General features: G+C 42.5%; 1 protein-coding gene across 1 annotated transcript in view; it reads left to right on the plus strand.

Moving 5' to 3' along the window:
* LOC133462631 (glutamate receptor ionotropic, NMDA 3B-like) overlaps nucleotides 1-7,657 on the plus strand; it is a 149,632-nt gene extending 141,975 nt beyond the window's left edge. The window contains exons 11-12 of the mRNA XM_061743962.1: nucleotides 455-522; nucleotides 6,010-7,657. Of these exons, the coding sequence (XP_061599946.1) occupies nucleotides 455-522; nucleotides 6,010-6,979 (1,038 nt within the window). The 3' untranslated portion in view covers nucleotides 6,980-7,657. The remainder of the gene's footprint in view (nucleotides 1-454; nucleotides 523-6,009) is intronic.
* Nucleotides 7,658-13,357: the final 5,700 nt, after the last annotated feature.

Here is a 13,357-nt window from a genome sequence, read left to right on the forward strand (position 1 = left end):
CGGAGACGGCCCACATTTGCTTGCTGCGTCTCTCTAAACGGCCGGCCGCCTCCAGCGCTCATCGCAAAAGCAGCTCAGCTTTCTGAAAGCATGACATCGGACCTCATCCCTCCAGACGCGCCCTATCTATAATGAAAGTCTCATTTTCTCCGCTCACGTCTTCAGACATTCATCCGCAACGAAATTACAGCGGAGTCGTACTTAATAAGTTTATTTGGCTATGTTCAGTCCGACCTAAGCCCTTTGATACCCCTCATCAAAACGGGCTTAGGCATCGATTGCTGTAACTTGTCTTTCATTTTAAACAGAAAATAATCACGCGTTTTTAATTATTCAGAGGACCCCTGCAGCTGCCACAGATGTCTATACAGCTGGATGATGCTCTCCCGATTGCTCGCAGATCAGTCGGAGTCGGAGCGAGTTCCTTTCTACTAATCATCTCCTCTACTTGCAGAAAATCCACAGAGCCATCAACGCCACGTATGAGGACGTCGGGAAGGAGCTGACCGGCATCGATCAAAAGTAACGAGCTCATTTTGTTTGCCCTTTCCCTTCACATGACGCTCCACCTCAAAACATCTGAAATATCAAGAATGAGCCGTGTGGTTTTTACAGGAGACACTGAAAAAGGATCTGGGGTCAAACTTCAGGATGTCCTCATCGGCTCAAACTTACAAATCTGCAGATGATGTATTTTCTGAGATAGATGATAATACGCTCTGTAGCCCCCAAGGGAGTCTGTGGGAATTGATGAAGGAGAAACATTATGAAGTTCGTTGTAAAACTTAAATAAAGGTGATATATGTGACAAAAGTCCATCCTCTTTTAGTACGAAAGTTTTACGTACCAGAACAGAGTAACAGAATAACTCATCAGATATTAACCTCAGGTGAACAACAGCTGTATTTAAAGCTAAACCAAACTTCTTCATCTCAAAATGATGGTTTTAAATTCTTTCTGACCTTTAGTTGAATTGGGATGGATGGAGGACCGGGTTAGAGGAGCAGAAATATTAAATCTGGACTGGTTTTTGCTCTTTTGGGGGATGCAGAGTGGCGAAATGAAGATCTTGGACTGGTTTGTACTCGTTGATGAGCGATACTAGAAGAATTTTAATTCAGGTGGTTGTAAGTTTTGTAAAGTAAATTTGATGACCAGCGGTTGTTCGCCCATTAGTAACGTGGTTTTTCTTTTTCGTAGACTCATGTAGAGGTGTTTGCTTGTGTTTGGGGAGGCTTCTCAGCCTTTCTTAATTTAGGATGCTATTATGAGCCGCGTGCTGTGTTTTCTTCTACTTTGACTTCAACATATTTCAAGGAATGTACAGTATGTTCGTATGCAGATGCTGCAGACGAGCTTTGACTGGTAAACAAATCCACATGTGCTGCTATTTGTGGTTAGGACTCAATTTCTGATGCCAAGCGACACCCAAACCCTGAGGGGCCCCTGAGAGCTATAAATAAGAAAATAGTAAATAAAAACATAATTCTTCTGGAAGGATTCTTTAACTTTTGCATCAAAGTTTTCAAAGAGGTAGAAGAAAGAGAGAGAAGAAAGAGGCCTTTTCCTTTCGTACTTTCATAGATTTTTAACACGCTAAGGGCCTGATTTACTGAGATCCTAAATAAAGAGTACTAAAATGCGTGTGCACTGAAAAAGTTTGCACGTGCTGTTGTTGTGTGTTTTGCGGGTGATCAACTAAGAATACTTGTGCAATTGATAACAGGTGCAAACCGCAGTATTTAAATGAGGTGTTGCGTGTCTTAGGGTTTGCGCCATGGAGAGTCTGGATGGAAAGCAGGATAGTCGCAAGCGCAAAATGAAATTTGACGAGTTGGAGTTAGAGATATTAGTGGAAGAGGCAAATAAACACATTCATGAACTACAGCAAAGAAATTTAAACATTACCAAAAGAAACGCAATATGGGAGAAAATCTGCGATAGAATAAATGCAGTTGGTAAGACAAAAAGAACGGCAGATGAGGTTAAAAGAAGGTGGCAAGATATAAGGCGAAGAACTAAAGAAAAAGTGGCCTTTAATAAAACTTGTGCAACCATTTTTAAAATAGCATGGAGCAGAATAAAGACTCTCTCTCTGCGTATTCTTTGATTTTGGCGATGTCGCCTCCTTGCCACAATAACAGCAGCCATCGGTGCGTAATGCTGGGCAGATTAGCACCTTCCTTTCGAACGTATTAAATACAGACGCAATCACAATCCCCGCAATTACTTTCAGGCTTGGTAAATCTCATTGCGTGTGGTAAATGAACAGTGTGTGCTATTTTGCTCATTTGAGAGGCGCAGTCCTCTTTGCACACTGTTAGTAGATCAGCTTGCACATTGGTTTGCGGGTGCTGTCAAGTTTGCACAAGTTTTTACGCACGCAAACCTTTAGTAAATCAGGCCCTAAGTGAGGTCTGTGGAGTCTGAGACTTGAGTATTGCACGGTCTGACCGTGGAGTTAGCTTGTCAGGACTTCCACTTCTGAGGTGGCTAGAAAGTGCCCTGAATGAGGAAAAGTCTCTGATGGACTCCAAACCGTTACTTCTCTAAGATCACTCCTGATGTCTTTCCTCATTGGTATCGTGTTGCCTCACACCTGAATGCTTGGGACCATCAAGCTGCAGAACGCCTGTTTTTAGGGAGGCAGCACCCGGCTGAACCTGAACGGTTTTACCTCCTGCTGTAAACGTGTAACCAGTTGTTTTTAAGCACTGGCACCCCAGCGTGGCTTAATGACGTAGAATAAATCACAAACCGGCAATATTTCACCTGATGCTGTTCATCTGAGGTAGTATTTCCTCATTTTAGGGTCGACCTCGGACGAGGTGACTTTTTTTGATGACTTTTTATTTATTGTGTCCCGATATATAAAACATTGGAAGTGGAAGAAGATTTACCCCCTCTATCAGATGTGGGTGTGGATTATTTTACAGCTAATAGCTTAATATCGATCGTCTGGATTGGTCCATAGCTGACAGCTGTGGTTTTTAAGCACGTGTGTGTGGACTTTTTGCTGCACCAAAAGTGTCTAAAAAGAAGGCATATAAGCAAATTTATCATCAACGTGAAACTGCTTATTTCTTTGCAAATCAGTGTTTTGGCAGCAGGCAGACATAGTTTTGATGCTCTGGCAGATAATTTCACATTTGAGGAGTGATAAGAAAAGTAATGCATGAGGAGAAATCACAGTCTTAAAGGGCTGAGACAGCTGATGCTGACTGAGATATCTGTCAAAGTTTAATGCAAAACCGAAAAAAAGAAAGCCACTGACTCTGAATTATTTGATTAAATGAGTAAAAGAGGCCAGAAGGAGGCCTGGGGGCAAGCCCAGGACTAGCTGGAGAGATTATACCTTTTTACCTGCCATGAGATGGCCTCGGCCTCACCGACAGCGCTAGGAAGTGGGTGAGGAAAGGAGGTGTGGTTATCTCTGCTCAGACTGCCAGACCTGGTCCCAGATAAGACGCAGGACAATGATGGATGGATACTCAAACAGGAGTCATTTGTCAGGAACAATGGTTGAAGATGTCCTGAAATAAGCCTTCTTTGAAATCCTGTCAGGGAAAAGCTGCAAACTAAAGCTGTGGTATTAGCTCGGTTTAAGTTATATCGCTTAATGAAATCGACTGCATTCTGTAATATTCTGTGTCTCCATCTGAGTTACAATAATAGCACAAACTAAATGTATGCAGGATAAAAACACACCAACACTTCAAATATGCTGTATTACGACCAGGTGAGAAAAGTACGTGAACTCTAATTTATGGTTAAACCTCTTTCGGCCGTATTGGCGTACATCAAAAGCTTTCAGGAACTCTGAGTCGTTCATGCACAACGTTCAGGGAGAATTTTGGACTATTCCTCCCTCGAGGAGCGCCTCAGATCAGGGATGTTTCTAGGCTGTCTGGGGTGGATCTTGAGGTGGCATCGTCTCTGTGGGGCCTGCTGGACGGGGCCACTAAGGCAGATATGTTTCTATGTTTGTTTTTGTTTGCTTCTTGTGTTTCTGGAGCCGTTTTTCACCTTTAGGACGATTGTGTCATGGTCTCTGGTTTTGGGTTTCTTGTTGTGGTTCTTCTGGTTTGGTTTTGTGTTTGACTGGTTTCCTGTTTTATTTTGAAATTCTGGTTCCTAGTGTGTTTTGTTCCGAGTTTGACTTGTCTTGGCCAATCTTCCCCGATTGTTTGCACCTGTGTCTGGTGTCTTGTTGTTTTCTTGGCTTTCTAGTGGAGTTTTTTGTTTTCCCTCCGTTGCTTTCTGTTAAATAAAAGACTTTTCTGTTACTCCTGTCGCTGCTCATTCTCCTGCATTTGGCTCCTCCCATAACTCTATCCAAAACACATTTCCAATGTCTGCTAAACTTCAGTATGTGACAGCTACCCTGATATTATCTTGTAGAGGTCTGTGATTTAGTCTGGGAATTCTTTTAACTCTTGATGGTGGCAGGTGGGATGACATGGTAAAATCAGCCCAAATCATGATGCTCACCCCACCGTACCTCACCAGTGGTGATGTTCTGATGAAGTAAGAGGAAGTGACGTCAAACGCAGTGCTTCAGGTGTACGGATGTAAACAAAGATGCACCAGCAGGGGCTTGTATGATTTCTTTTTGTGATTTTTGTGCAGTGGAAGTGGACAAATTCATAAATGCATTATTACTGAGAAGAAACCTGAGGAAGAGGAAAGGAAGAGTAGCCTCAGTACTGAACTATTACCACTTAAGGACAGTTTGTCTTGCTGCGGGCTGATGGATGCCTCCTCTCTCAAGCTTCGTGCAAACGTTTCCAGCCTCTTGCAGATCAGCTGCCGTGAATCGTACGTCTTCAGCAGTGGTGGACAGTAACGGAGTAAATTTACTTGAGTACTGTACTTAAGTACATATCCACAGGATTTGTACTTTACTTGAGTATTAGATTTCTTTGGTACTTATTACTCTTACTTGAATACATTTCCAAGACAAATATTTTTACTTTTACTCGAGTAAATTTCTAGGAAGGCTGAAAAGTACTGATTACTTTCAGGTCTGCTCTTTTTTCTTCTTCCCTAAAATCGTATTGGACACAAGCTGTTTTTGTCAAAGGAGGAGACCTATCACAGTGCACGCTATGTCAAGCCTCCTCAAAACGATACCACCAAAGTAGCCTGCGTTTGTCAAGACAGAGCCGCAACAAGTCAAGACAGAGCCGCAACAATGGCTACGCCTGCGTCAGGAGAAGAAAGTTAATAAACTCTGCATCATCTGCTGTCCTCTTATGATCCCATTCATTTGATTTGTTTTTGGTGTTTCTGCAGGTTTTATATAACATTGTGGTTCTAAAAGCAGCACATCAGTGCAGCTGGTTTCAAAGAGTTAATTCTCAGAAACAAAAGTTAAAAGATCCTTAAATTAATTTAGAAAAAATATAGTAATTTACTGATGTGGAAAATAAGAAATTTACTCTTACTCTTACTTTTACTTAAAGTAAATTTAAAAGCATTTACTTTTGGATACTTAAGTACCTTTAAAAGCAAGTACTTTTCTACTCTTACTCGAGTAATATTTTGACTCAGCTACTTTTACTTGTAACGGAGTAAATTTTGACCAGTAGTATTTGTACTCTTACTCAAGTACTGGGGTCGAGTACTCTGTCCACCTCTGGTCTTCAGAGACCTAATTTTTCCGCGGCATGGGTCGCATCAGCAGCTGCTTCTAATAAACAGCAAGTATAAAATAGTTAATTGTGGTATCATTCCTCCAAACTCCTTTCATGTTTGAATAATTCGTTTATGGGTTCACTTACTTTTTTCTCCATCACTGGGAACGTTTAGGGGTTGTGTTAAAAAGAAACACAACATATAGTTATAACTTGTTATCAGGTGAAACTCATTGTGTTTGTCTTTTACTGTGACATTCGTTGATGAAGGCCAGATGATATTTGTCATATTAATGCAGATTAGTGCTGTACTGGATATGAGCCCAGTCTCTCTGCAGTAACCCCTTTGCTGCTCTCTTCCTCTCTTTCACAGACCTTCCTCTTGTATCTCAGAAAACTGCACCCTACACAGGAAGCAGCATCAGCCTCCTCCACCCTCCCCCCCTACGTCCCTCCCTGCATCCGCTGCCGGGGACACTGGCAGCTCCTCACCGTCCCTGGAACCCAAGGAGAAGCGCGTCCACTTCGACCTGGAAACGCTTCACAGCTACCGCCTGCGCACACACACCGCGTCGGTCCGTGGCCGGCCCGGGATGGTTGGCCGGCCCGGGCTCGGCCTGGGCGGCCTGGGCCTGGGCACTCTGGGGGGCTTCACTTCTCCCCAGATTAACCTCCAAGCCAACGGGGGCCCCGTGTCCACCCTGGCCTCCACGGGCCTGGTGCTCTCTCCGCTGGGGAACCGGGCCGCTCAGACCAGCCTGTGGGAGGGGGAGCTCCAGGAGCTGCAGGGGAAGATTGAAATCTTCCGCAACCAACTGCGAGAAGCTCTGGCTAGAAGAGCTGAGATCCAGAGCAGCCTGGAGAGAGAGAGGAGCGGAGTGTTGCGCAGGGAGGCCAGTTTGGAGAGGGACAGAGACAAACAGAAGATACAAACTTTTAACACAGACAGAACCAGTTCCACTCTGCCCAAACTCCCTGAGAGAGACAGGACCAGCCAGCTCCAAACCCTGAACAATCAGCAGACAGGGAGAGCAAACCAATCAGGTGGACCTGGGACCGTGGACCACGCGAGAAGCAGCCAACTAAACACAGTGAACAGTTTGGACCGAGGGAGGGCCAACCAATTGCGCCCTGTCGATACTTCCATGGGAGAAAGTACTGTTCAGTCACGCACTTCCGCCAGTTTGGAGCGAAGTCGTGTCAACCAGCAAGCCGCTGGAAACATCACCGTCCAAACGCGGGACACTTCTAGCCTGGACAGACAGAAGGCTAACCTAGCACGCACTCTGAACACTTTGGAGAGGACAAAAGCCAACCAGTCGAGCGCGAGCGTCGGGAAGTGATTCGCTCTCCAAAAGCCTTGGACTTGTGGGACTGCAAGGAGACGACAGAAGTGTCGCTTACATAGCCACGGGAAGGATGTCTGGGTGTTTGTGGGGAGTTGAATGTCAGATTGATCTGTTATTTACAGCAACGTAGTCATTTATGCAATCCAAACCATTGTCTCGCTTCAAGTCGCAGTTTAAACAATTTCATCCAAAATAATTGTAGAAATATCTTAATTCACTCAAATGGAAATGCTGAAGCTACAAGCTTGAAGACATTTGAACAATAACAACAAATAAAAATGGCTGGCAACTTTTCATAAAAATAACAAAAAGACAAATGATGATCTCTTTAACAAGGCAATTTCAAGATTATATTTGGGGATATTTTTATAGTGTGTCACTGTCGGGTTTCAGGGGTTACAGACCCAAAAGCAGGAGTAACAATAAAAATGTCTTTTTATTATTATTATTATTTATTTAATTTCTTTTAAAAGAAAAACCAAAAGAAGAGCACAAGGAAACGGGAAAACTGGGAAGTGAAGAAGGAAAACACTAAAACCCCAGTGCACGTTGCAGTAAATCCTCTCTCGTGAAATGGGTTCGGTACTCCTCCCATTCTGAGCCATTTCCACCGGTACAAAACCTAGCGAACCAATCGGGGGTGCTCGACCGAGATGACTGCAGAATTACTAACATCACCCTGGATCAGCATGCCTTTACCCTAGACTGTGTATAAAACCCCTGAGTTACAGTAGCTAACTTTAGCTATTTTACTTTGGCTTGGCTAATGCCAAGTGTGATGTTACCTTATTTTAACTCTTACCAATCATTCATTGACATTTCTGGTCACGTCGCTGATGAGCAGAAGTCTGATCCGAGCTGGACCCTCAGTGAGCCGGACCCACCCTGCGGCAGGCATGCAGCCCCGCAGCCGACTCCCAGCTCCCCCAGCCCAGCCACAGCGGCCGAGCCGTGGCTTAAAGATGTCAGGAGGGGTTAAACACATTTTATGATTACCATTTCTGTTCAGACGGATGTTACTTTGACATTTGCCCCAGACGAGCCTCGTGCCCAGAAACGCCACCCCCTCCTGCATGGGCCAAAGGAAAACGATTTCTACGAAAGATTTAAAAAGCCTTGTTTTAAAAAGATTAGCCTTACTTTTTGTCTTGTGACTAGACTTTTGCTAGTTTGAAGGATTTTAGTCAAGAACATTTTTGTTAACCCACCGGCAGAGACGTTTTTACTAAACATAAGATTATTTGACCAGATTTAGGGCTGTTTTGGCAGTGTACTGCTGCTGTCCTGGTACCGGGCCCTCCAGGACTCCCTCAGGTCTTCTTTGTCTACACCGTGACCAGCCAGAGCTCTGTTAGTTTACGAGGATGACCCGTGTTAGGCAGGTGATCATCGTCTTATGACTGATCAGAGGGAGCCGAGGCACAATAAAAGCTGAACTGTACGGGGTGTGGATGGACAAATGTTCCAAAATCCATTTCATTTACACTAAAACAACCGCACAGCTCTTTAGTTAGATTCTGGAAGCTAAACTGAAATAAGTTGCTAAGTGACTGAAATCTCAAAACCCCAACAGCAAAATTGAAAAAAAGAAAAAAAGGTACCGTATTTCACATCTTTTTAACACACTGAAATTCTTTCAATTAATAGTAAATTACTTTATTTGTATAGCGCTTTTTATACACTTGTAACATAGAAAGTGTTATGGAGGGTGAAAGCAACAAAAGAAATAGAAATAATAATAGTAATAATGATAAAAAACCCTCTGATCCCCTGAGCACTATCACATGTCCAAACAAGCATGCACTTGTAGGATAAAACTGGACCTGAGCAGCAATAGAAGAAAAAGATCTAATTCCAAGAGGAAACTCAGAATAGAAAAGGAAAAAAAATATGAAACGATGGTAATGAGCAATAAGTGAATAACTAAAATACTGATAATTAATAAAGTAAGTGATGTGCACTGTAAAGGGAGAAATATGCAAATCCTGTCCAGTCTTTCTTTTAGGGACTTTTTAATAATTTTCTTTGACATTTCTCAACAAAGTGAAAATCCCCCTTTCTTCTTTAAGCCTTGTTGGATACGGCTTTTATAGCAGATCATCTGCAGTCGGTGACAGCTTTATGTTTAAAGTAACGACCTTTTTTAGCACTGCAAATGTCTAACATGTCAGCGCAAACACTGTAAAAGCATGACTGTAAAAGTCTTCATCTTTACGTCAGCATGTCTAAAGTCTGTGGTCCAACTGCAGTGACCTCTTATAAGGGGGGAGGTTTTAAAATCTTGGCAGGATTAGCTGAGGCTAGGCTGTTGGTGGCCTTAAAAACAAGCATTAAAATCTTAACATCAGTTGTAAAGCAAAGGACAGACACTTAAAGAGCTGATATCAGTTCAGTGGTGAACGCAACCCTGTCCCAAGTCACGCTTCTGACAAAATTCAAATTTATCATTCATTTTTAATAATAAAAATGCTTGCTTTTTCCTCTTTTTACACTTTATAATTAAGTACAGTGTTTCAACATTTTTGTCAATTATTGCATCATGTTGCTATTCCCTTGTTACACAACATCCCGACTCTTTGAAATGTCATCATGCAATGAATCTTGAGAGTGTTAAGTCGACGGAAACATTGTTTCTGGGAGATGTAGTTGTTTTTGTGGTTTAATCCATACCAGAGGCAATTCATTTCATCATCTCAGCCCGTGCTGTCTCAAGCTTTTGCCATCTTTTTGTCTAACAATGCATCTCTTATGATCCCATTACGAGAATACTACGTTAAGTTCCTTAGACTCACCTCGTTCCTGGTTGTGTGAGATGTCTGGAGACATTTTGCATTGAATCCATCTTTCATTTTTGCAAAAGAAAGCATCATGATTTTAATTGTTTTTTTTTAATTATTATTATTCATGAACAGAACATCTTTTCGGATGAAACTGGTTGTTGTGTTTGAGATTCTCAGGCAGTTGCTCAGTGTGAACACTAGAGGGGGCTGCGTCCCCGCTTCCCGCGGCTATGTACATGTGACAGTCTGTGAACTGATCTTTCCTTCAGACGAAATCACAAAACCATCAAATTCAAGCAATTTACCTGCGAGGAAGCGACGACACGTGGAAGCTGCAGTCATGCACGTGTTCTCGTGGAGGAGCAGACGATCTGTGGAGATGGGGATGGGTTTGTAAAGGTCCCTCCGGCTCCACACGACGCAGGTTCGCCTAATTGTATCGAGATGCTCCATCTCGTCTGTCCCTCCCTCAATGCCTCAAACAGAGGACTTTACTGATCCGCAAACCTAAAAAAAAATACATAAACAAACCAAGAGAGAGGGGAAAAAACGACATTCTGGCATCACTTAAGCTGAACTTTACGGAGAGACAAATGTACATTTCAACATTTCAACTTTGCTGTGATGTGAAGTGGTCGTGTTCACATGCCATGATGTCCACAAGGACGTAAATATTTTAGGTATTTTATTGAGGAAGAGCTTGTGGTACTGGATATTTAAAGAAACGCTTTTAAATTTATCCCTTATTAAAAAAAGGAAACAAAGTTATATCTACATATTATTGAATTTTATGCATAAATGGATATTCTTTTGAAATAAACATTTATATACTTATTTTCTTGCATTTATGTCATTTTTCAACAGATCCTACTTTGTTAAGAGACAAACTTTTTACAATAATCACAGGGAGCGTGTTGTCCAAGTGACTTTGATCAGTTGAATCTGTTTGATTGTTGCCACAGAAGATCATCTGTTTCCAGCCGTCTTCCTCGTCCTCCTCTGTCACATCAACGAAGTACCTATCTATCACCACATCCAGAAACTTCTCTCTCTACGTCCAAACCATCTCGATTCATTCTCGTTGACTTTTGTCTCTGAGGCCGCTGTTCCTCCGACGTGCTCGCTCTTGATCCTCGTCTCTCCCGACTCTGAAACCTCCAGCTCTTCTTCCCGTCTCTGTCAGTGCTGCTATCACATTCCCTTTCACCCTCTCCCTGCCTCTTTTATCACACATCTCTAGCGTGCAGCTGGCCTGAATATCACCGTCTGGGCCCTGGAGCTTTGGGCGGAGGTCGGGATGTCAAACAGACGAGGGAAAAGACATTTTGGGGAGGCCTTTCTGTATGGAGCTTGCATGTTCTCCACAAGCTTGTTTAGATTTTTAGATTTTACATTTATTTTATTTGTCCGGTAGGTAGATTTGTCTTTACTTGCAGTACATTTCATCAACACCAACAATAAATAAATGACATACATAACAACAAAGACAACTTAAATGAGAGCACAAAACAGACAGGTCAGCGGGGCCTGCTGTTTAGGGCAGCTAAGCTGCAGGGATCAGGCTTTTCCCCAGTCAAGCCCTCCTAAACTTAAGAGTTCTGTACCTGCGCCCTGAGGGTAGTGGGGTGATGTTGGTTCAGTGGGTGAGTGATGTCTTGTACTATGGTGTTGTTAGGCTTGAACGTTGTTTGTCTCTGCGTGGCCCCACAGTGACCTCCAGCACCCCCATGATCCTAAAAACGCTTAAAATAGGAATGGAAATATCATCAGTGAACAGTTTGTTTGTTTCTTGGGAGGGGGGGTATATTTGCATATAATTGGTTGTTCTTTTTCACTATTTTAAAATCAAATTTTTATGTTTTTATTCATGTAAAACAACAGCATTATTCTGGAATAGCGAATAATGTTCTATTATATCAATAGATCATTATTCTAGAATAGAATAGTGGATTGACACAGTAGCTCTTTCAATCATTACAAGGTTTTAAAAAAACTACTGCAATTATTAATTTCCCTTTGGAGATTAATACAGTATTTTTGACTTTAATTGAATTGAATTTACTGTGTTATATCTCTTACTAGGAAAATCTAAAAAGATAGAGCCATGGAAGCCTCACTTTACTCCCACTGAGCTGGTCCATGAAGGAATTTTCTTCATTACAGAAACAGATGAAACATCAGCAGGAATCATTTGAATTTTTTTCAATTCAATTAAATTAAATTAAATTTTATTTATGTAGCGTCTATTACAAAAGAAGCGCTTTCCAGAGACCCAGAACATGTTCAGAATGTAAAGCAGCTGGTTTAAGTAAAATGTGCTGATTTTTCTTGAAAGTGTACATCCATAAACAAAACTTAATTAGCCTTTCCTAAAAATAATTTTGAATCTGCTTCCCCTTAATGAAGGCATGAAATGTCAATTCCAATGGGTAACCAATGTATTCATTCTATGTGGCAATACCACTTCTGACCACACGGTGGCAGCATTGCGCAAGAGAGTGTATGTATCAGCTCCTCCGTGAGACCAAGCCCCAACCATCTCACTTCTGTCAAAATTAAACATGTACAGACTGGTTTAAACAGCGAGTTTGGTTGCCATAGTTATATTTCACATCCATCAAAACTACGCAGGGGGGGGGGGGGGGGTATTTATGTACAACGATAAATTACTGTACAATTAGGGGGGTAACATTTTTAATTGGTGGCCAACTTAGCCAACATCAAGTTGTCATGTTCTCATCAGTTATCGTGATGCTATGATACCTAAACAATCTGGAACAGGTGCTAGCCTAGCATCAGTTAAAAACACGCCGCAAACGTTCACTACCAACTCCACAGCTCCTCCAGCACGGGCCGACTGAAGAAGCACGGCTAACTTTGACCGAGCGAAGGTGGGCACGTCTCAGCCGGCTTCAAGGGATTATGCATCAGGAGGAAAAAGAGGCTTCAGGACTGCTCTTCACTAAATCTATGGATGACGCCACGGACCAGTAATTTTTACAGTCTGTGTAAAACACGATGACGTGCACTTCTAGTGTCGCACAGAGGTGATACAAGACATGCTGGATGGCCTGTAGTCTTGTCAGTGGCTCCTTTTCGTCAACACAGTTGACCGGTATGCCACCTAGTGGCCAGAAGTGGCATTGCTACACAGCGTGGCTTGAAGGAAAACGCCACCAGCCCCCAACACTCTTCGTCTCGAGTCAGTTGTTCCAAACAAATGAGTCGATGCCCACAACATGTTGTTACAGGGCACTTAACCGAACAATAATGATGTCTGCCTTATCAATCCTCTCAAAATGCTTCTGTGAGCCCTCGGTCGTGTCCCTTACAACATTTCACTTAATGAAATCACACAGTGTGAAAGCCTCAATTGGCTGTGCAAATAAACAGTTCAGAACTGATGTATTTATTTTACAGGTGGCACTTAGAGACTAGTCAGCTACCTAGATAGGGCTGTAAGTGGTGCTCCAGTGGAGGTATATTGATCTTGATCATGTAATGACAGCTTTTAACCACACAGCGGCACTTGAACCTTTCACACATGAGTGCAGACTGTGTAATGGGCTACCTGCAGGGAATGACTTTGCAT

This window comes from Cololabis saira, chromosome 16 (assembly GCF_033807715.1).
Source record: "Cololabis saira isolate AMF1-May2022 chromosome 16, fColSai1.1, whole genome shotgun sequence".
NCBI classification, from domain to species: domain Eukaryota; kingdom Metazoa; phylum Chordata; class Actinopteri; order Beloniformes; family Belonidae; genus Cololabis; species Cololabis saira.